Source organism: Lethenteron reissneri, chromosome 64, assembly GCF_015708825.2.
Source record: "Lethenteron reissneri isolate LAM-NWPU_2019-01 chromosome 64, ASM1570882v1, whole genome shotgun sequence".
In the NCBI taxonomy this organism is placed as follows: Eukaryota; Metazoa; Chordata; class Hyperoartia; order Petromyzontiformes; family Petromyzontidae; genus Lethenteron; species Lethenteron reissneri.
Genome location: NC_083842.1, coordinates 11,483,964 through 11,496,376, shown reverse-complemented (window position 1 = coordinate 11,496,376; position 12,413 = coordinate 11,483,964). Strand labels below are relative to the sequence as shown.

At 51.5% G+C, this 12,413-nt stretch overlaps 2 protein-coding genes across 3 annotated transcripts in view; both read right to left on the bottom strand.

The window, feature by feature from the left end:
* Positions 1-1,226, bottom strand: part of LOC133359083 (kinesin-like protein KIF2A) — a 41,681-nt gene extending 40,455 nt beyond the window's left edge. For both annotated transcript variants that reach the window (XM_061577466.1, XM_061577467.1), the window contains exon 1: positions 938-1,226. In XM_061577466.1, coding sequence (XP_061433450.1) covers positions 938-992 — 55 coding nt within the window. In that variant the 5' untranslated portion in view covers positions 993-1,226. The remainder of the gene's footprint in view (positions 1-937) is intronic.
* Positions 1,227-5,513: 4,287 nt separating this feature from the next.
* On the bottom strand, positions 5,514-11,602 carry LOC133359084 (zinc finger and SCAN domain-containing protein 2-like). The gene is made up of 4 exons (XM_061577468.1): positions 11,495-11,602; positions 9,239-9,776; positions 7,528-7,611; positions 5,514-6,651 (listed from the first exon to the last, which is right to left on the bottom strand). Exons 2-4 carry the CDS (start codon positions 9,765-9,767, stop codon positions 5,924-5,926), a joined length of 1,341 nt encoding a protein of 446 aa, XP_061433452.1. The 5' UTR covers positions 9,768-9,776; positions 11,495-11,602; the 3' UTR covers positions 5,514-5,923.
* Positions 11,603-12,413: the final 811 nt, after the last annotated feature.

The window sequence follows — 12,413 nt, the reverse complement described above, 5'->3', positions numbered from 1 at the left end:
AAAGCCCTGGTCACAAAAGCAGTTTGTGTGGCATAGCCATTTTCTAAACTTTAGGCATAGGCAATTAAAAAAAGTCACATTTAGTACCCAGGAACAAAAATTGTGTTACTCTTTGGTTCTTTCGATAAAGCCAGGTAGGTATAAAATAAAGAAAATTAAACCACGACGTTTCGGCCACAACACAAGCGTCCTTCATCAGGTGGGACAACCACAGCAACTTGTTATGACTTTACCGAATGAACCAAAGAGTATTGATCGTTGCGGCCACGAAAACTTCAAATCTAGAATAAAATCACCTATTCCCATTCTTTTACTTCCAAGTACTAAGTCTAATCATCAACATCTGGATTGAGGTCTTCCTCGTGCGACTGAATACCACTCCCAATGCCTCTCAGTGCCATGTCAAAGTAACATGTGGAGATGTTCACTTTGACACGGAACAATACGATGTGTCCATGCGCGTCTCTGTATGGGGCACGGCAGTGAAGTTGTTAGCGCTACGAACCCGGCCACCAGAGTTCGACTCCAGCCCACGGCCAACAGCACCGGGTCCTAGGCCTCCCCCCTAGGTCGACTCGGCCTCAAATGAGTACCTGCTGCGGTGGTGTAGCAAACACCGCCAACTGGCAGAGACAAAGGCGGCCGGGCGTGGTGGTGGTGCTTGCCACCCACGCCCTCCTCGTGGTGCCACAGTGCCGGCCTTCATAGCTGCTACTCGCTAACAGCACTTGCCCCTGCAGTCTGTTACAGGCTACACGGGGATCTTTGTCTTTGCATGTCTGCCAACACGTTTTTTTGGTTTTTCTGCTGGAGGCGGCGCCACGTTCCAAACTAAAATCGATGCCCACCACTCTTTTTAAAAACCCTACTCGCAAACAACAACAACAACAACAATCTCCACCAACAACCCACCCAACCACCCACCGCACCCTCTCACCGTCGCTCCTATTGATCATGACCACCATGCCGACCTCGACTCCTTTCGTGGCCATTGCTGGGCTTCACTCTCCAACGAAAATTCAAAGAAAATCAACCAAAAAAAAATTGGGGAGGCACCTAAAAATAACACACAACAACAACGACGACGACGAAGTTGGTTGAAGGGGAGGTTTGTTTGTCTGACCTCTACCAACTCCACACAAACCCACAGACAACAACAACCACCGCCGCTGCTCAGCGTCTCTGCCGGTTCCTTTTTTAAACTTAGCGGCCTTATGGGAGGTTCACTTGTGGCACCTCCCAACAAACTACTCCCCCCCCCCTCGTACGTCATCACGCACGCCTTGCGTCATCACGCACGCGGGCCGCGCGCGCGTTGCGTCATCACGCACGCACGCGAGCCGCGCGTGTCTGCGTCATCACGCACGCGAGCCGCGCGCGTTGCGTCATCACGCACGAGAGCCGCGCGTGGCTGCGTCATCACGCACGCACGCGAGCCGCGCGCGTTGCGTCATCACGCACGAGAGCCGCGCGTGCCTGCGTCATCACGCACGCACGCACGCGGACGTGATGTTATAATGTTGTTAGTATTACGATTATTATGGAATCAACTTTGGTCCGTTCGTTTATTCTTTAACAGTGTGCACTGTTTAATGGAATTTCATATTAAACTTTCGTCTGTCCGTGCAATGTTGAACGGTAGCTCAATTTTGATTCGCGCACTTACCCCCCCCCACCACCCCTTCGTGACGTCATCGCGCACGGCGTCTGCGTGATGACGTTGCGGGAACAGCGGTCGCGCGCATCCCCCCCACCACCCCTTCGTGACGTCATCACGCACGGCGTCTGCGTGATGACGTTGCGGGAACAGCGGTCGCGCGCATCCCCACCACCATCCCGTCGTGACGTCATCGCGCACGGCGTCTGCGTGATGACGTTGCGGGAACAGCGGTCGCGCGCATCCCCCCCACCACCCCTTCGTGACGTCATCACGCACGGCGTCTGCGTGATGACGTTGCGGGAACAGCGGTCGCGCGCATCCCCCCCACCACCCCTTCGTGACGTCATCACGCACGGCGTCTGCGTGATGACGTTGCGGGAACAGCGGTCGCGCGCATCCCCACCACCACCCCTTCGTGACGTCATCACGCACGGCGTCTACGTGATGACGTTGCGGGAACAGCGGTCGCGCGCATCCCCCCCACCACCCCTTCGTGACGTCATCACGCACGGCGTCTGCGTGATTACGTTGCGGGAACAACGGTCGCGCGCCTCCCCCCCCCACCGTGACGTCATCGCGCACGGCGTCTGCGTGATGACGTTACGGGAACAACGGTCGCGCGCCTCCCCCACCATCCCGTCGTGACGTCATCGCGCACAGCGGCTGCGTGATGACGTTGCGGGAACAACGGTCGCGCGCCTCCCCCACCATCCCGTCGTGACGTCATCGCGCACAGCGGCTGCGTGATGACGTTGCGGGAACAACGGTCGCGCGCCTCCCCACCATCCCGTCGTGACGTCATCGCGCACGGCGTCTGCGTGATGACGTTGCGGGAACAACGGTCGCGCGCCTCCCCCACCATCCCGTCGTGACGTCATCACGCACAGCGGCTGCGTGATGACGTTGCGGGAACAACGGTCGCGCGCCTCCCCCACCATCCCGTCGTGACGTCATCGCGCACGGCGTCTGCGTGATGACGTTGCGGGAACAACGGTCGCGCGCCTCCCCCACCATCCCGTCGTGACGTCATCACGCACAGCGGCTGCGTGATGACGTTGCGGGAACGGTCGCGCGCGCCCCACCCCCCCCACGTCGTGTGACGTCATCGCGCACGGCGGTGGCGTCATCGCGGCGCTTTGAAAGGGCTCGCGGGTGACGGAAATGTAATGTGACGTCACGCGAAAAGGTGAAAGCGTCGGATGACGTCATCGCGCGGCATTCCAGTAAGCGGGACCCAGATATGGAGATGATTACGTGAAGAACCTTATACAATTGACTGTGTCGGGTGGTGGCGGGTTTAACGACACATTTAAATATCTACACGATCTAACCCCCCCCCCCCCCCAAAAAAAAATCCCATTGTTTTATGGATATAGATGCTGCTAAAAAAACACATTCCTCCTGCGGAGGGAGCTGGTAGGAACGTTGAGTTGCTCGGTCAATGGCCAGGGTCAACGGCGGCGTGGTGTATTCCGCAAATATGCCCGACTGTGAGGGCGGGCACAAGCCGGCGTGAGTAGGTTAAACGTTGAGTTTGATAAGGGCACCATAGGGTGACCAGCCCCTCCCCACCCCCCACCCAGCCCCTCCCCACCCAGCCCCACCCCTCCTACCCCCCACCCAGCCCCTCCCCTCTCCACCCAGCCCCACCTCTCCCACCCCCCACCCAGCCCCTCCCCACCCCACCCAGCCCCACCTCTCCCATTTTTTGATGCACGACGAACAGACGGACACAATAATCCCCTGTGGGCTGGTGGAACCAGGTGGTTCCTACCAGTATAACATAGTGTATTGTGTAGTATATAGTGTAGTGTATAGTACTGGACAGTAGAACCCATCTTAACGACCAGCCCCTGTTAACAATTCTTTCCCTTAACGACAAAAACTCCATAGAGGCCAATGTGTAGTGTATAGTAATGTAGTGTATTGTGTAGTATATAGTGTAGTGGTGTATAGTACTGGACATTATAACCCCTCTTAACGACCAGCCCCTGTTAACGACGAGCCTCCATAGAGCAAAATGTGTAGTGTATAGTGTAGTTTAGTGTATTATATAGTAGTGTAGTGTATAGTGTAGTATATATTAGTGTATTGTATCTAGTAATGTATAGTGCAGTGTATAGTGTAGTATATAGTAGTGTACTGTACAGTAATGTATAGTGTAGTGTATAGTAATGCATATTGCAGTGTATGATGTAGTGTATATTAGTGTAGTGTGTAGTACTGTACAATATAACCCCTGTTAACGACTAATCGCTTAACGACGGCCCTCCATAGAGCCCAATGTGTCCGCTTACCGACCATTCCCCTGTTGTAGGTACAGTAAATATGAATGCATCAATTAACCATGTTTTAAAAAAATATATGTTTATAATGTATCTTTATCTATTAATATATATTGTTTAAATATTACAAAGTACGTTTTTTTGGATGAAAAAGGGGAACTTTGGATGCCACGAATTAAGCCTTTAACGTGAATTTCCTATATTCGCTTAACGACCAAATCTCTTAGCGACTGGTTTCGTGGAACCATTTACCGTCGTTAGCATTTATGAAATTGCATAAACAAAAGCACACACACACACATCATGCATACGTAAACAAGTATTTAATGAGGGAACGGAAGAATTCTAAATTAAATAATAAACACATCTCCACGAGGCCACAACGTGGTGTATATCGTAAGCCTCCTGAATTTATGTTTTGACATCCGAACATACCAAGTAAATAAATATTCTGATTCTGAAAGTTTTGTAAAAATGGCAATCAAACTAGGGGTTCTGGATAAAAATGCAATAAAAAAATTGGCAAATTCTGCGAAAAATGTAAAATATATAAAGCAAAACGATGAATCCTGAATTCTACATCCGCAATGCCCTGAATACGATTAACCTTTTAATTCTATAATGTTCCAGTAGAATTTCCCTTAACCATCACCCTCGTGTATATGTTCAACTTCTTTCGCACCGTACGTAGCCAACTGCGCTAATCGGACGTTCAGGGGAAGGACAACAAACCAAACACAAACGGCAGCTCTAAAGAAATTAGTTTTCAATCTCAATGATTTAAAAGTGCATAGCACCCAGTGGCTTCCTAATACCGGAAGAGCTTTCCAGACGGCCGCAGAAGCGCATCTGAAAGCGCGCGATGCAGCGACCATCTTTGTTTGATGGTTCGCTAAAAGATATTATCTAGCCATGTAATAATTCCACGCTCTCAAACGCAACCCCAGCTATTCGATAAATTATCCCAAATCGGGGGTTTAAATCATTTCCAGAATTATGGAATTTCTTTGCCTCGTTTTTAACATCTAGATGTTTTTCTCTCTCACTTTGCCGTTTTTCTTGCCATTATAGCCTAAACGTGATGTAAGTGTACCTTTCGCGTAACACTTGCATGAATCGCAAATGATTGACTCTCACACGCAAGGTTCGACGTATGTATGGTGAGTGTGACAATAGATGCCTGATTGTGTGCCTACGATTAGCTCCCTGATTCACCCAAGCAGAACCGTGCATCATGAGGTGGACGGGTGGCTTCACAAGTCAGATTGCTGAGCTTGCATCGCTGAGATGCGAGCTTCAAATGCAGGCAGCCAACTGTTAACACATTCCTGCGGAGGGAGCTGGTAGGAACGTCGGGTTGCTCGGTCAATGGCCAGGGTGGTGTATTCTGCAAATATGGCCGACTGTGAGGACGGGCACAAGCCGGCATGAGTAGGTTAAACGTTGAGTTTTATAAGGGCACCACGGGGTGACCAGCCCCTCCCCACCCACCCAGCCCCACCCTCCCCAGCCAGCCCCTCCCCCCTCTCCCCACCCAGCCCCTCCCTCCCCACCCAGCCCCTCCCTGAACGACGGACGGAAGCAATAATCCCCTGTGGGCTGGTGTAACCAGGAGGTTCTTACCAGTATTAACCGGGTGAGAAAGTGATGCCCCCACACTGTGTAATCCAGAGGTCATTTGAAGACATCTCAGGAGTAGTTGTACAATATATCCGCTTCCACGGGCCATTATCTAACATGAACAGTGGCACCCGCTCGACGAATAAATTTGGGGAAACAAGACAAAAAATTTTTTTTTTTACAAGAGGCGTTAGTTCTCCGATACGTTTTCAGGTTGTATCACTATCGTTCGGCATGACGGTCTGCCGTTTCGCTCCACGCGCCGAGAGTTTCTCTCGCAAATATAAATCGACACGCGCTGGAGGGACGACCCCCGAAAACGCAGCGAGAGAGCCCCGCCATGCAACCGCTTAAAAACCTACGCGGTAGCAAAAGAGGAGTTCTGAATCTCCCATCCGCCATCGCAGTGGACCGGGCTATTCGCTTCCCCGGAACGCTGCGCACCCCCCTCCCCGGCGTGCTTCAGCAGGTGCACCTTGAGGTTGCAGAGTCGCGTGAATCCTTGGGCACACACGTCGCAGCCGAACGGCTTCTCGCCTTTGTGGCTGCGCTGGTGCCTCTTCATGTTGCTGCGCTTGGAGAAGGCGCGGCCGCACGCCTCGCACCGGTAGGGTCGTTCGCCCGTGTGCGTACGGGTGTGCCGCCGGTAGTTGGAGTACTCCGCGAAAGCGCGGCTGCACACGTCGCAACGGAAGGGGCGCTCACGCACCGCCGTTGCCGCCGTCGCTGCTGCCGAGGGCGCGACGCCTGCCGCTGCCGCCGCGGTGACCGCCACCGACGGCCACGCCGCCGCCGCCGCCGCCGCCGGGCTGTCGCGACAGTCGCCGCTGTCGGCGGGGAGCCCTCGTCCCGGTGAGCAATCCGGTGAGCATTTCACCGGGAGGGTCGACTCGTGCCAGTCTTGTGGCTCAGCGCGGCATCGAACGGCGGCTTTCGTGTCGTCAATTACCGCGGCGGTGGCGGGGATGGTGGCGGCGGCGGTGGCGGCGGTGGTGGAATCCTCGGAGAGTTCTTCGATCTTAATGGCGACTTTGGGCTGCAGGGCGCCGTCTTCGATGAAGAATTCGGAGTGGCCTCGCAGAGGTTCTGCACGAGAGAGGACGCTCCCTTAAGGTTTATAGGTAGCGTACGTAAGTCATAGCAGATACTACATTGCACGTCGGCACGTCAATGTTGCCGATGCCTGTGTCGGAAGGAAGAGCATTCCAGACGGCCGCAAAACCAGCGCATATGAAAGCGCATGATCCGGTCACCACCGTCCTGGTTCAATGGCTAGCCAAAAGCCGCTGCTGCGAGGACGACCGGAGTTTGCGTGCTCCTCGATTAAATCAGCAAGATATTGTGGTTAATTTGTGGTAAGCACTTTGCGCGTAATGAGTGCGACCTCACAATGTATTTGCTCGGCAGCAAGAAGCCAATCCAGCTCGGCGAGCACTGGACGGACACGATCTTGCAGTACCCGTCACGACACGTGCCAAAGGACTTTGTACACGCTGCAGCTTGGTAATGTTTTTTTTTGCCAAAGTGATAGTTTTAAAATCCTTTATATTAAGTTCGCTTGCTTGCTTGCTTGCGTGCTTGCGTGCTTGCGTGCTTGCTTGCTTACGACCGTGCAAACCTTTTGGTCGTTTTTTAACCCACTTCCCGTGATCCAATCGAGTTGACATTTTGCACACAGACTCGTTGTGCGTGACAATTTATTTTCGTGAAAATTCTTTTCCATAACTTTACACTTTTTAGGAATTTTTTTTATATTTAATTACCAATTGCTTAATGGTGGCAGGCAATCATCTGACCCATAGGTGGCAGCCATCTCAAGCCAGAGGACGAGAGGACTCTAGCCGCCACGCATATAAAGGATTTAGAGTGAAAAACTTTGTTTTTACGGGTTATACTTATGTTCAATCAACTCCTCCCACCATGCCCATCGCCCACACTGGCCCAGCGTCCGGCCACACTCACCTGCGGGCTCCTGGCTGTCCGGACCCTCAGCTCCTTGTACCGGGGTCCACGGTTCCTCAGCATCGGTAAATTCACCCAAGGTACCTGAGAGGCACACAGACCGGGCACGCGTCATAAGTACAGGCTACGGTGGTCTGCCACACATTTAGCACTAAATTGGAAGTAGAATAACCAATAATATCCGGCTGGCTGACGGTATGGTTAAGAGTGCCAACCTCACGATCTATTGGTGATCACATCTTCAGCCATGAACTATCCATTGGTGGATTAAGTCTTCCCTACGCCATTGGGATGCTACAAACCATCGACTGCGCACGAACTGATTTCATCGTTTCGTCTGTACCTTGGCTGCTATTTCATCACCACTCATAACCCATGGCCATCACCCCTTCTGGCAACGGTCCGCTGGCTTGAGCCCACTCTCGCTTCTCGCAACATTCAACAAACACGGTCGTTGATTTGCAATCGTTCCACGATCCACTCGGCCCCCCCTCCCTTCCAAGTCCCTCGGCGTATTCGAAGCGTGAAATTCTCCTCGCTCTTGTTTGCGTGCTTCTCAACTCTTGATCCATTTAATTTGTCGGCGTTTGCGCGTTTCGGGTCCGTAAGTCACAGCTGGGAGCGCGCACGGACACACAGACCGCAACCGTCTTCTTTGGGCACGCCGGCACGCTTACCGTTCATGATCCAATTCAGTTTTCTCAGAAAGAGCTCCACGCTGCTTCCGTTCGCCCGTAAATTAGAACCTTGTCTGCTGTCAACATCTACCCTAGATGTGTATGGGTGGATACACATACTGCTGTGTTTTAGAGTTATCTCCAAACAACATGTATTTTATTTATATAAGCAAACTTGTATTGAATCTATATATATAAAAGGGAAATTTGTGAATGTGTGTCGAAATGTTTTGCATACTTCCCGACATGCAACAAACTTGAAATTTTGCATGTGGGTAGTTTCCAGACTGTACACAATGCAAAAAAGAAAACAAATGACTTTCGTATTTTTTTTCGGGGGGGGGGCGCAATAATGGATATATTATTGTATTTTGCACCGTGAGCGGTGACGTCACATCTGTGATGTCACCCGCATGCGGCAGCGTCACGCAGTGTGCCTGCTGACGTCACGCACCCCTCCCCCCACCCTCCGCGTAGGCCGTGTGTTACTCCAAGACAAGAATCCAAGTCTCGGGCGAAGCCGGGTAGCAAAGCTAGTAATATATATAAAAAAAGGCTTTGCCCTATCTGGCATGAATACAGCTATTGAGATGTTCAACCACCAAATAGACGCCTATTACACAACAAAAAAAGGGTCCCATAGATAAAACTAACCCTGAACTGATAGTTGGTTTTTTACCCTTCTATCTGGCAACAAAACTGACACCTTTTTACAAGGAGTCATGTTTACATAGACCACAATACCTGCAGTCATAATGCAAACAAAAAACATAACTCTGATAATGTGCACTGTCCTTGAAGTTGATTGGTCCACACCCGAGACAGCTTTTCTTAGAGCCTAGTCTCACATGGTGTTGGACCAGATGACGCCAAAAGGCGCCTTTTGGCGTCATCTGGTCCAACCCATGTGATTTAATCACAGATGGCCAAATCTTGGATTCCAATGCCAAATCTCAGCAGTGTCTCAGCGCTCCCATCTTTGAGCTAACCCGGTCACACCTCCTCCCCTCTAAAATAAAAAAAAACAAACTCACAGTGGCTGTTGTGCTGATCCTCTTCGGCCGGATGGTGACCCCCATCATCCGTCACAAAATCCTCCACGTATCCCACTCCTTCCACAGTTCCCAACCTCCGCACGAACAGCAGCAGCTCCCGGCTCAAGCCACTCAACAGCGCGAGCAGCATGTCCACCAGGCCTCCCCGCGTCACGTCTCCAGGAGAGGAGGAGGCGTTGCTGGCGGCGGCGGCGGCGTCGTCCCAGCGCGGCGTCCCAGCGCCGTCGTGGGGCTCGGCGCCCCGCAGGGCCTTCACCACCTGCCGCAGCACGGCGTAGAAACCGAAGGGCAGGCGGTCGCGCGCCGCGGTAAGCAGCTCGGCCCGCACGAGGCCGTCCCCGACACAGGCGCGCAGGACCCCGTAGTCCCGGATGCCCAGCTCCGAGTCCATGGCCCGGGCCACCTCCGCGTTCACACCCTGCGCCTCCAGCCACGCCGGGAAGTCTCCGCTCGGCTCCAGGGCAGGGTGAGTGGTGGCAGGAGGGACAGCGGACACCGCACACGCCATCGTTGTCGACTGGATGACGGGAACACGGGAGATTGAATTGCTTAATTTCAGGCTTCTCAGGGTTATTTCACTTCAAGGTGAGCTGCGCTTTGTGTTCAGTTTGTCCTCCCGCACCTCTGATTAGCACAATTGGATACATGCGGTGCGACAGAAGTTCAAGTTAAGGTAAACTGCAAGCGCTACAATTGCTTGCTTACACTACACAGCTGGTGGACACAACTCAAAGATTCAACCGCAAAAACGAACAGCCGTTCATTTTTTCATTTTTAAGTTATTTGTTTTGCAATTAGCCTTTTTTTTACTTAACCAGTTGCTGTGTGTTCTATTTTTTGCTATAGGCATCAGGGCAATGAGAGTTAAAAAAATGTCTCGACAACTTTCGCCAGCAACCACCTCTGTCGGTAGATAAAATATCTTGGGATGGTTGCCTCGACGTGAATTTGAAGCTTCGTCAATGAGAAGAGGAAAGAAAAATAAGTATAACCCGTAAAAACAAAGTTTTTCACTATAAATCCTTTATATGCGTGGCGGCTAGAGTCCTCCCGTCCTCTGGCTTGAGATGGCTGCCACCTATGGGTCAGATGATTGTCTGCCAGTATTAAGCAATTGGTAATTAAATATTTAATTTATTTTCCCTAAACAGTGTAAAATTTGGGGAAACAATTTTCACGAACATTAATTGTCTCGCACAACGAGTCTGTGTGCAAAATGTTAGCTCGATTGGATCACGGGAAGTGGGTTAAAAAACGACCGAAAGATTTGCACGGTCGTAAGCAAGCAAGCAAGCACGCAAGCGAACTTAATATAAAGGATTTTAAAAAGAGGCTTTAAATTCACGGTGAGACAATGTGGCCACCGCACTGCAGCGTAGAACAACATCTAGAACCCAAATTCCTGGAAGAGGTCACATCAGCACTTGTTGTAGAACTCCGGGCAGATATGCGGCGAAAGCAATTCCACCTAATTCGCGTGAGTAGTGCGCCAGATTTACAAAGCGGAATGATGTTTTTGAGCCTCGTCAACTCCCCATGAACCTCATTAACCTCGTCAACTCCCGTTAACCTCGTTAACCTCGTCAACTCCCCGTTAACCTCATTAACCTCGTCAACTCCCGTTAACCTCATTAACCTCGTCAACTCCCCGTTAACCTCATCAACTCTCCATGAACCTCATTAACCTCGTCAACTCCCCGTTAACCCCATTAACCTCGTCAACTCCCCATGAACCTTATTACCTCGTCAACTCCCCGTTAACCTCATTAACCTCGTCAACTCCCCGTTAACCTCATCAATTCTCCATGAACCTCATTAACCTCGTCAACTCCACGTTAACCCCATTAACCTCGTCAACTCCCCATGAACCTCATTAACCTCAACTCCCCATTAACCTCATCAACTCCCCATAAACCTCGTTAACCTCGTCAACTCCACGTTAACTCCATGAACCTCATCAACTCCCCATGAACCTCATCAACTCCCCATGAACTCCCCATGAAACCTCATCAACTACCCCATTAACCTCGTCAACATCCCCATGAACCTCAAACTCCCCATGAACTCCCCATGAACCTCATCAACTCCCCATGAACTCCCCATGAACCTCATCTAACTCCCCATTAACCTCGTCAACTCCCCATGAACCTCAACTCCCCAATGAACCTAATCAACTCCCCATGACCCTTATTAACCTCCTCAACTCCCCATGAACTCCCCATGAACCTCATTAACCTCGTCAACTCCTCGTCAACTCGTCGTCGTCCGCGTGTTGATCTCCACGCGTCGCGGACGCAGCTTCGCGTTTCCCCGGCCGCCGATTCCGCCGTGCGCGAGGCTGGGGACCGCGGCGATTTGCGCCGTCAGCCCCCCGTGTTGTTGCACTTGGGGGGAGGGGGGAGCACGTCCATAAATGACGTCACGCACCTAGGGGGGGGGGGGGGTCAGACATTTGTGACGATGTGTGACGATGGGGGAGGGGGGGGGGGGTTTGGGAAATGTGACGTCACATCAAAATGCGTAACTTTAAATAAATACAGACAACACGTTCTACTTAATTAAATAGACTTTTTGATAAATGTTTTCCCCTACAACATCAGAGTGCAGCGCCACGCTAAATACGCACTACAATGACAATAGTTGAAAGCGATTTGAAGCATGTTTTATATTTTTGGGGGGGGGGGGCAGAGCTTTGTGACGTCATATTTCAGGGGGGGGGTCTGACTTTTAATTACGCTGGGGGGGTGGGGTCAAAAATCGTCCAAAATCGCGTGACGTCATTTATGGACGGCCCCTTATTCTTTTATGGGGGGGGGGCAGAGCTTTGTGACGTCATATTTGAGAGGGGGGTCTGATATTCTTACCGAAACACCTAAGAATATGAATCCTTGCAGTCACGAAAGCTTCAAATCTAGTGGGGTCTGACTTTTTGTGACGCCGTGTGACGATGGGGGGGGGGGGGGGGGGATGTAAAAAATCGCCCAAAATCGCGTGACGTCATTTATGGACGGCCCCTTTGCGATTATCGGAGAGACGGAAATTCCTCTTTGGGGGTCATGATGATGATCTCCGTTCGTGATTTGAAATGTAACGCAGAGACAGCAAGGGGGGGGGGGGGGTGTGTGTGTCATCAATGTCAGATCTCGAATCGGAG